General features: G+C 42.4%; 1 protein-coding gene across 1 annotated transcript in view; it reads left to right on the plus strand.

The window, feature by feature from the left end:
* The window catches only part of CACHD1 (cache domain containing 1), a 91,037-nt gene that overhangs the window by 46,543 nt on the left and 31,222 nt on the right, over window positions 1-13,272 (plus strand). The window contains exons 4-6 of the mRNA XM_058030076.1: window positions 2,840-2,946; window positions 9,217-9,343; window positions 11,391-11,535. Of these exons, the coding sequence (XP_057886059.1) occupies window positions 2,840-2,946; window positions 9,217-9,343; window positions 11,391-11,535 (379 nt within the window). The remainder of the gene's footprint in view (window positions 1-2,839; window positions 2,947-9,216; window positions 9,344-11,390; window positions 11,536-13,272) is intronic.

The raw sequence follows: 13,272 nt of genomic DNA on the forward strand, positions 1-13,272 counted from the left end.
GACACTGGTGAATATCATGGGAGACACTGATGAAAATCAAGAGAGGCACTGGTGAAAACCAAGGGGAACGCTGGTGAAAATCAAGGGAGACACTGGTGAATATCAAAAGAAACACTGGTGAATATTGTGGGAAACACTGGTGAATATCAAGGGAAGCACTGGTGAAAACCAAGAGGAACACTGGTGAAAATCAAGGGGGATGCTGGTAAAAATGAAGGGAGATAGTGGCAAGAATTTAGGGAGACACAGGTGAAAATTAAAGGAAATTCAGGTTAAAATTAATGGAGACACAGGTAAGAATTTAGGGAGACAATGTGAAAAATTAAGGGAAATACTGCTAAAAATTAAAGGAGAAAGTGGTAAGAATTCAGGGAGACACTGGTAAAAATGAAGGGAGGTAGTGGTAAGAATTTAGAGAGACATAGGTAAGAATTTAGGGAGACACTGGTAAAAATTAAGGGAGGTACTGGTAAAAATAAGGGAGATGCTGGTGAGGATTTAGGGGAATACTGGTAAAAATTAAGTGGGATACATGTAAGAATGTAGGAAGACACTGGTAAAAATTAAGGGAGACACTGACAAAAATTTATGGAGACACAGGTAAGAATTTAGGAAAACACTGGTAAAAATTAAGAGAGGCGCAGGTAAAAATTAGGGGAGACAGGTAAAAATTAAAGGAGACAGTTGAGAATTAAGAGAGGTAAAAATTAAGGGAGATACTGGTAAGAAAGGGAGACAGGTAAGAATTTAGGAAAACACTGGTAGAAATTAAGGGAGGCACTGGTAAAAGTTTTAGGAGACACTGGTAAAAATTATCTGCTCTGTGCAGAGAAAAGGTGCTGGTCAATACTTGTCTTCAAATATTAAGACACCAAAAATATTTGTATTTTAACTTTTTCCAAAGTGAGCTATGGGAAGATCTGTACAGTTTGAAATGTGAGGGGAAAATGTGCAAGGTATAAATGTGATAGGAAAGGTAGAACTAGTATTTACAGCTAAGAAATACAAACATCCATTGGAAAGGCTGCTTAGCAGTGCTGGGGCTTTGGTTTTAATTGTGGCTCTAATGGGGAAGATGCTCAAATATATCAATAATGCGTTCTGAATGAAACTTAGAAGCACGTGGAAAATTCTCCAGTGTCATTAAAATGATGACAAATATTGCAATGTAGATTTGCCCCAGTGCTGCCAGTTCCTGGGCCTGATGTTCAGCTGTGTTGGGAGCTGCTCTCTCCTCCAGGTCCTTGTGCCATGGAACCAAAACCACTCCATTGCAAGGGGCAAAAAGTCAATTTTAAGGCAAAGAGCAGCTGAAAGGAGATTTGAGGCAGGCATCCCACCCAGCCCAGTCTGGGGCAGCCCTTGCTCAAGGCAGGCAGGTCTGGTCTTTCATTTATGGGATGGAAAACAATTTTTCATCTTTTATTTATACTTTTTTTTCCTCATTAACTGCATTTCCCTTTTTGCTGTAAGAAGGAGGGATGTGATTGGGCTGCAGGAATTTTTTTGTTTCGTTCTTCAGCCGTGCTGCAGAGTATTTAGACATCCACAAATTCATCTTCCTGGTGGGTAACTGACAGGGGCTTCCTGAGAAGAGCTGAGGCCTTGGATGATTTTTGGAGCATGTTGAAGCATTTTAATGCAATAAATGAATAATGTTGGTTGCTAACAAGGCATCCTGTTGCCATCACTAATAGATTTTGATGGGAGCTCTGGGATGATCCGTTTACATCCTGAAAAGTCATTATTTTTCACTGTGGGGTTGTTCCTCAGCCTTGCTCGGAAGTATTTCTTTAGGATGGAGATGTTTAATGTGCAGTTTTTTGGGTTTGCCCCAAGACAAACACGATTTTTGTGGAACCCATCCGTTATCAATCAATCTTAGGCTGGAGATTCCTCAGCCAACAAAAAATCAGCAGCAGTTTTGCTCTCTTGGAAAGAGCCGTGATTTTTTTTTTTGAAGTGGTTCCATTTTGGGGGTGATAAGAAAAGCCACAGGCTCCATCCAAGAGCTGCATTCCTGGGAAATGTCTTTTCCTTGTTTTTCCAGATTTGATTGGAAATTCAACAATAATCTCTACAATTAATAGTTACTTATACGGAAACATTAAGTAGTTGTGTTTCCATCGTAAATGTGGGTTTAATAAATGTTTGATTGCTGCTCCTGTTCTTGTCCTTCCATATTTGATGGGAATATCAACATCAATCTCTTACTATTAATAGTTATTTACAGGGAAACATTAAAAAGTTGTGTTTCCATTGTAAATGTAGGTTTAATTAATAATGTTTGGTTTCTGTTCCTCTTGTTGTTGTCCTTCCATATTTAATGGGAATTTCAACTCTGTATTACTATAAATATTTACATTGAAACATTAAAAAGCTGTGTTTCCATTGTAAATGTAGGTTTGATTGCTGGTCCTGTTGTCTTTCCAGATTTGATAGGAATTTCAACTCTCTGTTACTATAAATAACTGCTGACATTGAAACATTAAAAAGCTGTGTTTCCATTGTAAATGTAGGTTTAGTAAATAATGTTTTATTGCTGATCCTGCTGTTGTCCTTCCAGATTTGATGGGAATTTCAGCACCAATCCCTTACTATTAACAGTTATTTACACCAAAACATTAAAAAGCTGTTTTTATATTAAATAAATCATCGTTCAATAAATCATGTTTAATTGCTGATCCTGTTGCTGTCCTTCCAGATTTGATGGGAATTTCAGCACCAGTCTCTTACTATTAATAGTTATTTACACTGAAACATTAAAAAGCTGTGTTTCTACTGTAAATGTGGGTTCAATAAATCATGTTTGATTGCTGATCCATTGCTGTCCTTCCAGATTTGATGGGAATTTCAACACCAACGTTTCCAGAACCATCAGCTGCGATCGCCTCTCGACCACTGTCAACAGCAGAGCCTTCAATCCTGGACGTGACTTAAATTCTGGTGAGCAGCTCACTTCTACTTTGGGGCTTTTTTCCTTCTGTTGTAGGGCTTTTTTCCCATTAGACTCCAACATTTCCTTGGCACAGAGAATTTGCATTGATTGCCATAGCAACGAGCTTTTATTTCTCCTTGCAAGTGTCACACTGCTCTTAATTTGAGATTTCATGATTGAAAGCTGATACCTAAAGTAATGCCCTTAGTCTAAGTACTTTATAAAAACGTCATGAAGATTTTATTCCAGCCTACCGTGGATAATTTTGTTGTGGTTTCTGCACTTTTTATTTCTTCCTTTTTATTTTTTTTTTTGCCAAGGTTTTCTCCTTCCTAGGCCTGTCTGCTTTGGCATCAGCAGTGTCAGCTGCTGCAGGGGCCACACAGGGAAGTTTCTCTGATCTCCTTAGCTGAGTTCAGCCCATGTGAGGCTGCCTTTGCAGTGATATGCAAAAACGACCAAATATGAGGGCATCTTAAAATATTCCCCGTCTTTGTCTTGTCAGGGCATTTTCTCAACACATTAAGGACTTAGAAATATGCTTAGAACCAAAATACACACGACTTATCCCTGAAAAATTCAGCTTTTGGGCCTCTGCTGCAGCAAGGTTTTCTTCTTTTTTTTGCATCTTAATCAGTGTGGATTAATACAGGGATTTCAGTTGGGTTTAGTCAGACTTTGCCCCAGTTCCATCTGACTTTTCAACTTTTTATGGTGCTCAGTGTTGTAAATTAGGGAACATTAACAGACTTTGTGGATTTTATTTTGGGGAGATGTTGTCTGTTCATTCTTTTGGGGGAATAATGCAGATTTGTTATTTTATTTTATTTTCATTTTCAGAGGTCTTTTGGAATAAAATTCTAATGTATTTTATTAACTTGACTGATGAAGAGGCAACCCTGCCATTCCACCCTCACCATCTTGCAACAAACAGGGGGAAAGAGCCCCAGATTTTTATAAACTCCTTTACTGTTTCATTCTTATAGCTTTGCTCTCTGGATTTCTAATGGAATATAAAAATGATCAGTCCCCAGAGATTGTTTTCCATCCCATCCATGGTATCCCACATCTTGGGTGCAGGTGCTGGCCAGGCTGATTTCCTGACAAGCCATGATTTGTGTGGTGTTTTCCATCCCGAAGCCAGGCACTCTTTGTTCACTCTCTGTGATTTGCTGGGCTTTGTTTTACTCATCTCTTTATTAAAAAACCAAACCCAAACGACTCATTAAAATAATGTTTAAATCACATGCAGTTGTTAATTAATCAGAATAATTTTTGAAGGCAAGTTTAGAGCCACTGTTGTGAGAGCAAAGCATACAATGAATCACTTCATGGTGTTTAATTAAATTAAATAAAGATCTTTTCTACTGCAGAAGTTGGAGGTTAAAAAAGTATTCAGGAAATATTCCTTATTTTTGAGTGATGAAAAACAAATAAATTGCCGTTTCTTGTAAACATAATTTAAATTTTTGGTTTGAATTCTCAGAGAAGTAAAGTGAGTGTTCAAGGCTCCTGCTGTCCTGGCCCAGCAGTGAGGCTCCAGTGCCTCCTCTTCCCTTGCCTCTGGCTTGAAAGGTTCCTGATGAAAGGAGAACCTTCAAAACGTGGCACTGGCAGGAAAGGGCAGCAGGAGAGGAGAGGGAATTGGGGGAGAGTAAGAGCAGGGGTTTATTGACAGCAGACTCTCCTCTGGCTCTCCTTTTACAGAAACAGCCTTGGGGGGAGGTTTTGATTAGGGAGGAAATGTCTGTGAGAGAGAAATGGGATGGGAAGAGTGGATTGAGGCAGGAAAATGGGATGGAAATGGTTAATTTGAGGAGCAAAAGTTGGTACTGGGTGCACACCTAGTGAAGAGAGAAGTTTTGTGTAGGTGAGGCCAAGGAATATCCCTGGTCCTTGTTGTGTTTAAAAAAAAATTCCCCTAATCCCATAATTTTCTTTCTTCCCCCATAAGTATCCTCATGCAGACCTGGGGAGGAATATCTGTTGCACTTTGGGTTTAGGCTCTACCTCTGCCTCATTTATTTTTATGCTTTAAAACCTGTGGGTACATCTGGGTGTTCTCATCGTTGTCTTCCTGAATGAGTTTTTCATTTCATTCTGCACATAAAAGGCAAAATTCCCATGGGTATCCCCCCTTTTCCCACAGGAGCTCTGCAGTTTAAATAATCCTGCCTATAAAAAGCTCCTGGCAAAACACGAATTTCAGCTCTGCTCGCTCGACCTCGAGCTCAGCTCTGGAAATGTTAATCTTGGCCCAGAGTAAAAAGTGGGATCGGAGTGCTGAAGTTGGAGGTGTTGGAAGGGAACGGAATTTGCACCACAAAGCCACAGGAACAGAGCCTGGGAGAGCCCTCAGGGAGAGCAACCCCAAATTCCACCCTGGGCAGGGTGTTAAGAGGGGTGATGGAGCTCATGAAACTTTTAAATCTGTTTTTTCCGTTATTATTATTGGAATTTTTTTTTTGTTAAAACAAACATTAATCTTAGGGGAGGGAGAAAGAAATAGATGTGTCCCCTCAGCTTTAAAAAATATCACTTTTCCCACTGTTTTTTCTTGATATTACGTGGCTTTTTAAATGTTGTTTAATGTCTTGAACAGATTTTGTTTTATCTTGGTTGGAGTTTTGCATCTGGATTACTTTTAGCCATTACTACAAAGCAGATAAGGAGAAAGTCTTTATTCTCCAGATGGAGACACAGGCTTTGGGCAGTTAGATGAAGAGATCTGTCCTCACCACTCTGAATAGTCCTTTATTTATTAAATCTTCCCCAGAGCCTGTGCATTATGTTATCAGATTCCTTTGGAGTTTTTTTTTTTGCCTTTTGAATAAACAGGGAACCAGTAAATCTTTCTCCTTCTCATCCTTCCAAGTGCTGAAATGTCTGTTCCAAGGCAGGCAGCTCTGGCAGAGTGCTCCTCCCCAGAAATATGCAGAGATGGCACAAATTGCCCAGCAAATTTTGTCTGTTTTACTCGAGGTGTTGATCATTTCAAATCTTAGAATCATAAAATATCTGGAGTTGGAAGGGATCATCGAGTCCAGAATGTGGAATGTTCCTCAAATTGCTGTATTTTACACTGACTTTTGGCTGAGTTAAAATGGCTGGGAGTTATTTGAGCAGAAGAGTTAAAACCCCTCCTTCCAAATGCTTTTAATGGAGGAATCTGGTCCCATTCCTTGAAATGAAAGGGTTTTAAACTTATTTTCCCTTCAGAGCCCTGAGGATTGAGCAGGGCTCTGTCCTGGCTCATGCCACCAGCAGAATGTTAATTGTGGCAGGGCTGCAGAGCTTTTATTCCTGGTGACAACACAGGAGCTGCAGTTGGGTGTGACTTGGAAAATCCTGGATCTGATCTGTCTGGGGAGTCAGGGGATGTCTTCACTCGTGCAATAAACACATTTCTTTGTGCTGTTTCTTCACCAGGAGGGTTCTTAATGGAGGGACTGGTCAGAGGAGAGCTGGAAATGAAACTTCCCTGGTTTTTGTGGGATGGGATCCGAGGTTGGCAGTTCAGCAAATGTAATGCTAAAGAGGAGGGCTGTAAGAAACCCTTTTATAACAAGCAATTATGTTCAGTAGTTCCTTTTTTCCCCCTGACTGTTTGTGCTGTTCTTTGAAGATTAATTAGTTAATGATTTGGCTGTGCTTTGAAGATGTAAAGTGGTATCTAGAAGTGCTAAGTGTTATCATATCGCATTCCCTTTGAAGTTTTATAAACTCTATCACACAGGGCTTTCTTCCTAAAAGTCCTTTTTGCCTTGTGAGATATTTATAATTAGAGGGAGCCATCATTTCAAATGCTGTCATCTTAATATTTCCCAACTTTTCCAGTCTGCAGCGGGATTTGGGGTCAGATCTTGCTGAGGGGACAGAGTGACCTGGCAATGCCACCTCATGGGCAGCTGGCCACTTTTATTCATAATCTGTGCCCAGAACTAAGGAACCAGCTTTTATTTGGATGGAATAACCTGTCCAGGGGCTGGTTTTCCTGGGAGGAAGAGGTGGGAATGAACCACAGGCAATGAGGGTGTGGAAAGTTTGGGGTAAGTGAGATTTAGGTTAAAAAAATTCGTCTACTGTGTGTCCTGGCAAGGAGCAAGAATTGAGGAAATATCTGCAGGGCATTCTTGCAGCTTGAGTGGATGGAAAATAAGAATGTGTTTAAAGAGAAAAAGTCTGGATTTTTCAGCCACGGCTTATCTGCAGGGAGATTGTCTGCTGTGGTCATAGGAAAATGAAAAAAAAATGGGAAAAAGCAGAGTTTGGATAAAATTGGTGGTCCCTGGGGAGGGTGTTATTGAACTAACACTCGCTGGAGGAAACATGAGCACAACTGTGTGAAAAGGAAGAACAGCAGAACTTGAGTTTCAAAACCAATTGTTTTATGGGGAAAATGAATACTTCTAAATCCACATACTCTCGTGGGGAAATAAATACAGCTCGTGGCTTTGCAGGAATGAGAAGTTTATCTTTAATATAGCAAGGATTAAAAAAAGCCAAAGCCTTTAAATTATAAACTCCTTTATTGTAATGTTGTTGGTAAAATGAGACTGGACAAGTTGTTTTGTCCGGGCTTTAACTGGGTGTTCACATGTCAGCTTTGAAATTACATTTTTCAAGTGCTGTAACTCAAAACAAAAACTTCAGCACCAGAAATTCAGCCTCTTTATACAAAACAACTTCACCCCCAGAACGATGAAATCCTGATGGTTGGGCATAAAAAGAAGGATTTAAATGTTTTATAGCCTCATGGCCCTTCTGCCTGCAGGAGGAAGCAGCAGCTCAGAGAAAAAAGATTTTGGAGGTGAATGAGGAATCTCTGGCAGTCCCCGGTTCATCAAGGCAGGGAATTGTTCTCATGAGAAGCTGCATTTTTGCACAGAGCTCAGCAGTCCCAGCCCAGCATCCCAGTGGGATTTGTAGGCACTGTGGGAAGTGTGAAATGCTGTGGCAAAGAGGAGTGGGGAAAGCCCAGGACAGCGGTTTTTGCAGGGTAATTACACTGGGCTGGATGTGGAGAGAACATCCAGCCACAGCCAGACTGGGAAACCTGAGTAAGTGCTAAAGTGTGGAGGATGTGGAGCTCAGGCTGCCCTCTCTGTGGGTATTTGGGTGTAGAGTGTCTGGCTAGGGCTTGAATGTGCCCTGCAGTCCTTTCCAACCCAAATATTGGCATATTTGATAATGAGGGAGATGAAACTGGCCTGTTTTCAGTGCCAGTCCTGAGGGAATGCTGGAGGGAAATGCTGAGCAAAAGGTGAAGCACTGGAAATCAGAGCCCCCCTCTGCCAGTTCTTTGAGTTCTGCAATCAAAGAACATGAAAGGAGAAATGGCAAAGAAATATTTTCTTTTTTTCATGCATTTTAAGCCTGTGTGATCCACTTTACTTGGTTGGTAAAAACTAAAGATTTGAAATATCCAGGATTTTGTTTTCAGTCTGCTGCAAACAGAGAGGGTGTTCAGTCCTGAGTGGGAAATAATCCTGTTCCTGCTGTGGTGCCTCCCATGCTGATGATGTCCCATTCCCTCTCTCCTGGGAGCATTTCCCTTTTGTTTTAAAGGAATTAGAGCTGCCTGGAATCAGTGGTGTGGCAAAATTGGTGATTCCATGGATGAACATCAATCCAGGCTGGAGGGAGAGCAAACAGGGTCTGTGGGACATTCCCACTGCACCACGAGGCAGAAATCTCAATGTCTGTGGGATCTGTTCTTCCTAATGTCCATAGGATCTGTTCCCAGTGCCCATGGGATCTGTTCCCAGTGCCCATGGGATCTGTTCCCAGTGCCCATGGGATCTTTCCTTTCGTTGGTTATGAAGCTGTGAGCACCAAACCTGTTGAATATCTTGGAGTTATTCCACCAAAAAGAACAGGATTTTTTGACATGAAGGATTTTTCCTTTGTGGAAAGGATGTTGACAAGGTATTTATTATTACATGGAGATGTAGGGTGTATATATATTATATGTAATTGCCTTAATCTCTTCCTTCCTTACTCTGGCCTTGCCTTCCAGGACCTGGGGGTACTTCAGAGATTCAGGAGCTGTCATCACATGTTAAACAAAATCTGTCCAGTCCAGTGTTGAGTTTCTTGAGCTGTTTGCAGACCAGTGGAGTTTCCCCAGTGTGTTTTCCCCATCCTAAGCAGAGCAGTTTGTGTTTCAGGTTGGGTTGTTCTTCTCCAAACTCCACCAGGGAGGCTCTGAGTAACAAACCCTCTGAGTCTGGGCTGCCTTTTGTAACTCTGCTTCTCTCTCCCTTTCCACCCCGCAGTCCTTGCTGACAACCTGAAGTCTAACCCAGGGATCAAGTGGCAGTATTTCAGCTCAGAAGAAGGGATTTTCACCGTGTTCCCAGCCCACAAGTTCCGGTGCAAGGGCAGCTACGAACACCGCAGCAGGTAGGATCTGCCTCCTTCCAATTTCCTGGGAAAAGCACTCACACTGGGTTCCTCAGGCCCTGATTTCACTCACTCCTGTCCTTTCCCAAGCTGCCAGCCTTCATGAGTAACTTCTAATGGAGTCCCTTGGGCTTTCTTAGGGCTGTTTTTTAAAGCACCACTTTCCACTTCTAAGGAACTAAACTAAAATTCCAAACAGGTTCCTCACCTCTCCCAAATTAAGTCAGCTGTAAACAGCAGTGACTTGGAAGTTGTAGGTCAGCCTGCAGGCAAAATCTGACTGATATTTCACTCATGCCTGACCCCTGTTAATAAAGCAGTGAGCAGACATTCTGCTGATTTGGCAGGTGCATCACTTGGGGAGGGAGGGGAAGGATCAGAGACTGGCACATAGGTAGGAGCATTTTCCTCCAGGCTGAGGTGGCACATCGTGGATAGCAGGGAAGCAGCAGTGAAAATTTCTTTCCACTAAAATAAAAGAGTAAAAATAAAGCATCAGGTGGCAGGGTGGTGGCAAGATTTCCTGCACAGGGATTTCTGTTGTCTAAGCCAAGAATTTGAGGTCCAGTATTTTTCCCTGCTTTTTCCATCAGTACCATGGGATTGATGCAGGCTCGAGGGTGGGAAGGTGCAGTGGCTTTAATGTCTCTGGTCATACATTAATTAATTGTACAAGTTAATCAGTCTGGGCAGGAGAAGCAGCAGCACATCCAGGAGCCTTTTGGGGACACTAAGGAGGGTTTGGTTTTCTGTCAGGGTTGAGCAATCAAAAGTTTACTGATGGTATCTTCAGTGTGCCACCAAAGCACAAAGTTCTGAGCTTGAGTGACTTTTCTGGGGCCTTGGAAAGGTGAGGGCTGAGGAGGTGAGAGCTGGGGGTGCCCAGTCCTGCTCAGAATTCGACACTAAAACCATCAGTGGTTTTATCCAAATCACTTGTCTGGGTCATAGTTCCTCCATGGCTAAATCAGGGGTCTCTCTTTGCTAATATTTACTTCAGAGGGTAGTTTGGGTGAATTAATTAGTTAATGCTTCAGTGCTTTGAAGATCAAAGGCCCTGTTTCAGTTGCAGGTATTAATCCAGGCTAGAGCTGCAGGCTGTTTTACAGTGGAGAACTGATTTGTGCCAGTTGTTTACTGCAGTGCCTTGTGTCAAATCTTTCCTTTCCTTTTAATAAGATTTCTGTGTCTGCCTTTGATATAACAAAATTTAGATCCCAAAACTCTCCCTTGAGTGTAACTAGTTTTGTGTCTGGACTAAGGAGGAAAGAGAAACTTGCCATTTTACTTTAATCCTTCCTCCATGCTGAGGATCTTCCTAATTTATTCCAAGTTGAAACCTTGGCATGAGAGCTTGTGAACTCTTTCACACCTCTCTCAATATTGAGCTGGATCTGCAAACAAGATTTTTGGTGTCAGCACAGGCACATGGCAAGCACTGAGAGTCCCCACTGGTGTCAGCTCACTTTGGGATGTAAAACTGGGCAGATCCAGGGGCTTGTGCAGCATGACCCGGGTGAGAGGCATCCCAGGGCACCCTGCCTTGGCCAGGAGCCTTCTTACAGCAGCCCAAACACCCTGGGCTGATCATCTCCCTGCAGCTGCACAGGTTTTTACTTGTCTTGGCCCCAGCACATCCCCACTGTTGCACCCAGTTCACGTGTGGGTGAAGTTCCCAGCAGCCAGGATTTACCTGGAGCATTTCTTGCTTCATTCACACCTTGCTGTGAACTACTGCAGTGATCCCAAATGCTGCTGCTGTGTAAGCAGCAGGGTTAATTCCTGAAAGCTTGCTGTGACAGAGAAGAACCTGATTAGGTTAAAAAGTTCAGGAAGTGAGGGGCATTTCTGCGTGCTCAGATTCTCAGCTGGCCTTTCCTGGTAAAAGTTCTGATAAGGGGAAAAAAAATCCTGTTATAATTCATTGTTTCTTCCTGCTTGTTTGCTTGGGTGTTGTAATCCCTGCCTGTTCCCACTGTGGGCACTGCAGTGAGGGTGACAGGGTGCTGCTGATGGTGATGGTGGTTTGGGTGTTGTCCCTCCTCAGGCCCGTCTACGTCTCCACCGTTCGCCCTCAGTCCAAGCACATCGTGGTGATCGTGGACCACGGGGCCTCTGTCACAGACACTCAGCTCCAGATTGCCAAGGATGCTGCCCAGGTCATCCTCAGCTCCATAGATGAGCACGACAAGGTGAGATTTCTCCAGACAAGCCCTGCTTTTCCTGGGTTTTCAGCTCTCACCCAAAGTGGGGTTTTCAGCCTCCAGAAGATCTGGAAGCTGTCTCCGAGGGGTAACAGAGCCTTGAGCTCACTCTTTCTGCTGCAGGGAAAACATTTGGGGTCTGCAGGCTGGGAAAAAAGTGAAATCCCACTGATCTAAGGCAAAATCTTGTACCTGAGCAATCTTTAAAAGCTCCTCCATCTCAGCAGATATTTTCAGTGGCGGTCAACAGGAAGAGGAACCATGCTCCAAACATGACTCCTTCTCACATCCTAAACTGCTTTGAGCAACTCATTTCACCTCTGGGCCTCTCTTTTTGTCTTGTGAAAGTGGAAATTATTTATTCTCCTGCAGTACTGGGGTGAGCTGAAGCATAATTAGTGTTTGGAAGATTCATAGATAATTATGATACCAGCAAAGGGCTGAGAAATCTGGGTTTGATTTTTTGCTCTGTCCCTGGTACTCATTTGACAGTGAGAAAGTCACTTAAACTGTAATTTTTTTTTTCAGTACAGGCAACTGTGGACTCATAAAGTGCTTCTGTAAAAAGTCTGCAGTTTGGTCTTTTAGTAACTCTCAACTGGTGAGAGCTTGATCAGTCTCTCTGCTTGGGTTTTCTTTTGTGTTTCAGTTTCAGGGGGAGTTTCGGTTAAATCAAATTTAAGAAAACTGATGATAATCTTTGCCTTAAGTCTTCTCATGAATAGTATGAGAAAACCACTTGTAACATGGTGCTTTTAAAGAGATTTAATATGGTAAAGTAATCTTACAGTTCAGCAGGATTAATAGCACTTAAATTGAAGTGTCAGAAGGGTTTGTGTGAATACAGAGAATACATTTATACACCTATTCCTTGGTCAGTAGCTCAGTGGTTATAGAACCTGTTACACAGGTATCTAATTACTGCTTAATTCTGGGGCTGTCTTGCCTCAGCCATGCTTCCTAATGAAGTTTGTCACTCAGTTAATGAGTCTGATGTGTTAGATGTCATTAAGGCATAGAGGTAGCACTTGCATTAACTTACTTACAGGAAAAGCTGATGTCAGAGTCTCCTTGCTTTGACTGAAACATTAAAACAGCAAAAAGCTTTGCTGGGAGCAGTCCTTAGAGGGGTTGTTTATTTTTTTTTTTTTCATTTCTCTGTGCACTCAGCTTCTCTCTGGGCTCTCCAGGCTTTCCTGGAAATGCTCTCTGCTGATTCCCTGTCAGCTCTCCCTGGCGCACTCAGGCTCTGCCCAGAGCGGTGCATTGACCATGGTGAGGGAGCAGAGTGAAGCTGACTCTGCTGAGAAACAAAGACCCAAATCTCTTTTCCTTGAACTCCACATAATCCTTTTGAAATCTGACAGCTTTATGCCTCAAGCATTTCTTTTCCAACAATGCAGTTTTAAACCCATGGAATCTCCTCCGTTGGCTTCTCCAGTGTTGTGTGTCTGGGTGTGTAAAGATGATGCGAAGATGTGTGTTGTGTTCTCCATGCAGAACAACAGGACTCCTGGACAGCTAATCAATGTCATTAAGCAGAAGCCCCTTCATTGTTTGCATTAAGCTCTATTTATACATTCTAACACTTCTGCACAAACAATCACACATTTTTGATTGGTGCTTCTACCTTGTCCACATGTTCTGCATGCCCTTCTCAGGATATGTGATTGGTTACAGTCCAGTGCTTCAAGGCCCTCCTTTACCTAATTCTTGTAGTCTTGG

The sequence above is a fragment of the Melospiza georgiana genome, chromosome 9, assembly GCF_028018845.1.
Source record: "Melospiza georgiana isolate bMelGeo1 chromosome 9, bMelGeo1.pri, whole genome shotgun sequence".
Classification (NCBI taxonomy): Eukaryota; Metazoa; Chordata; class Aves; order Passeriformes; family Passerellidae; genus Melospiza; species Melospiza georgiana.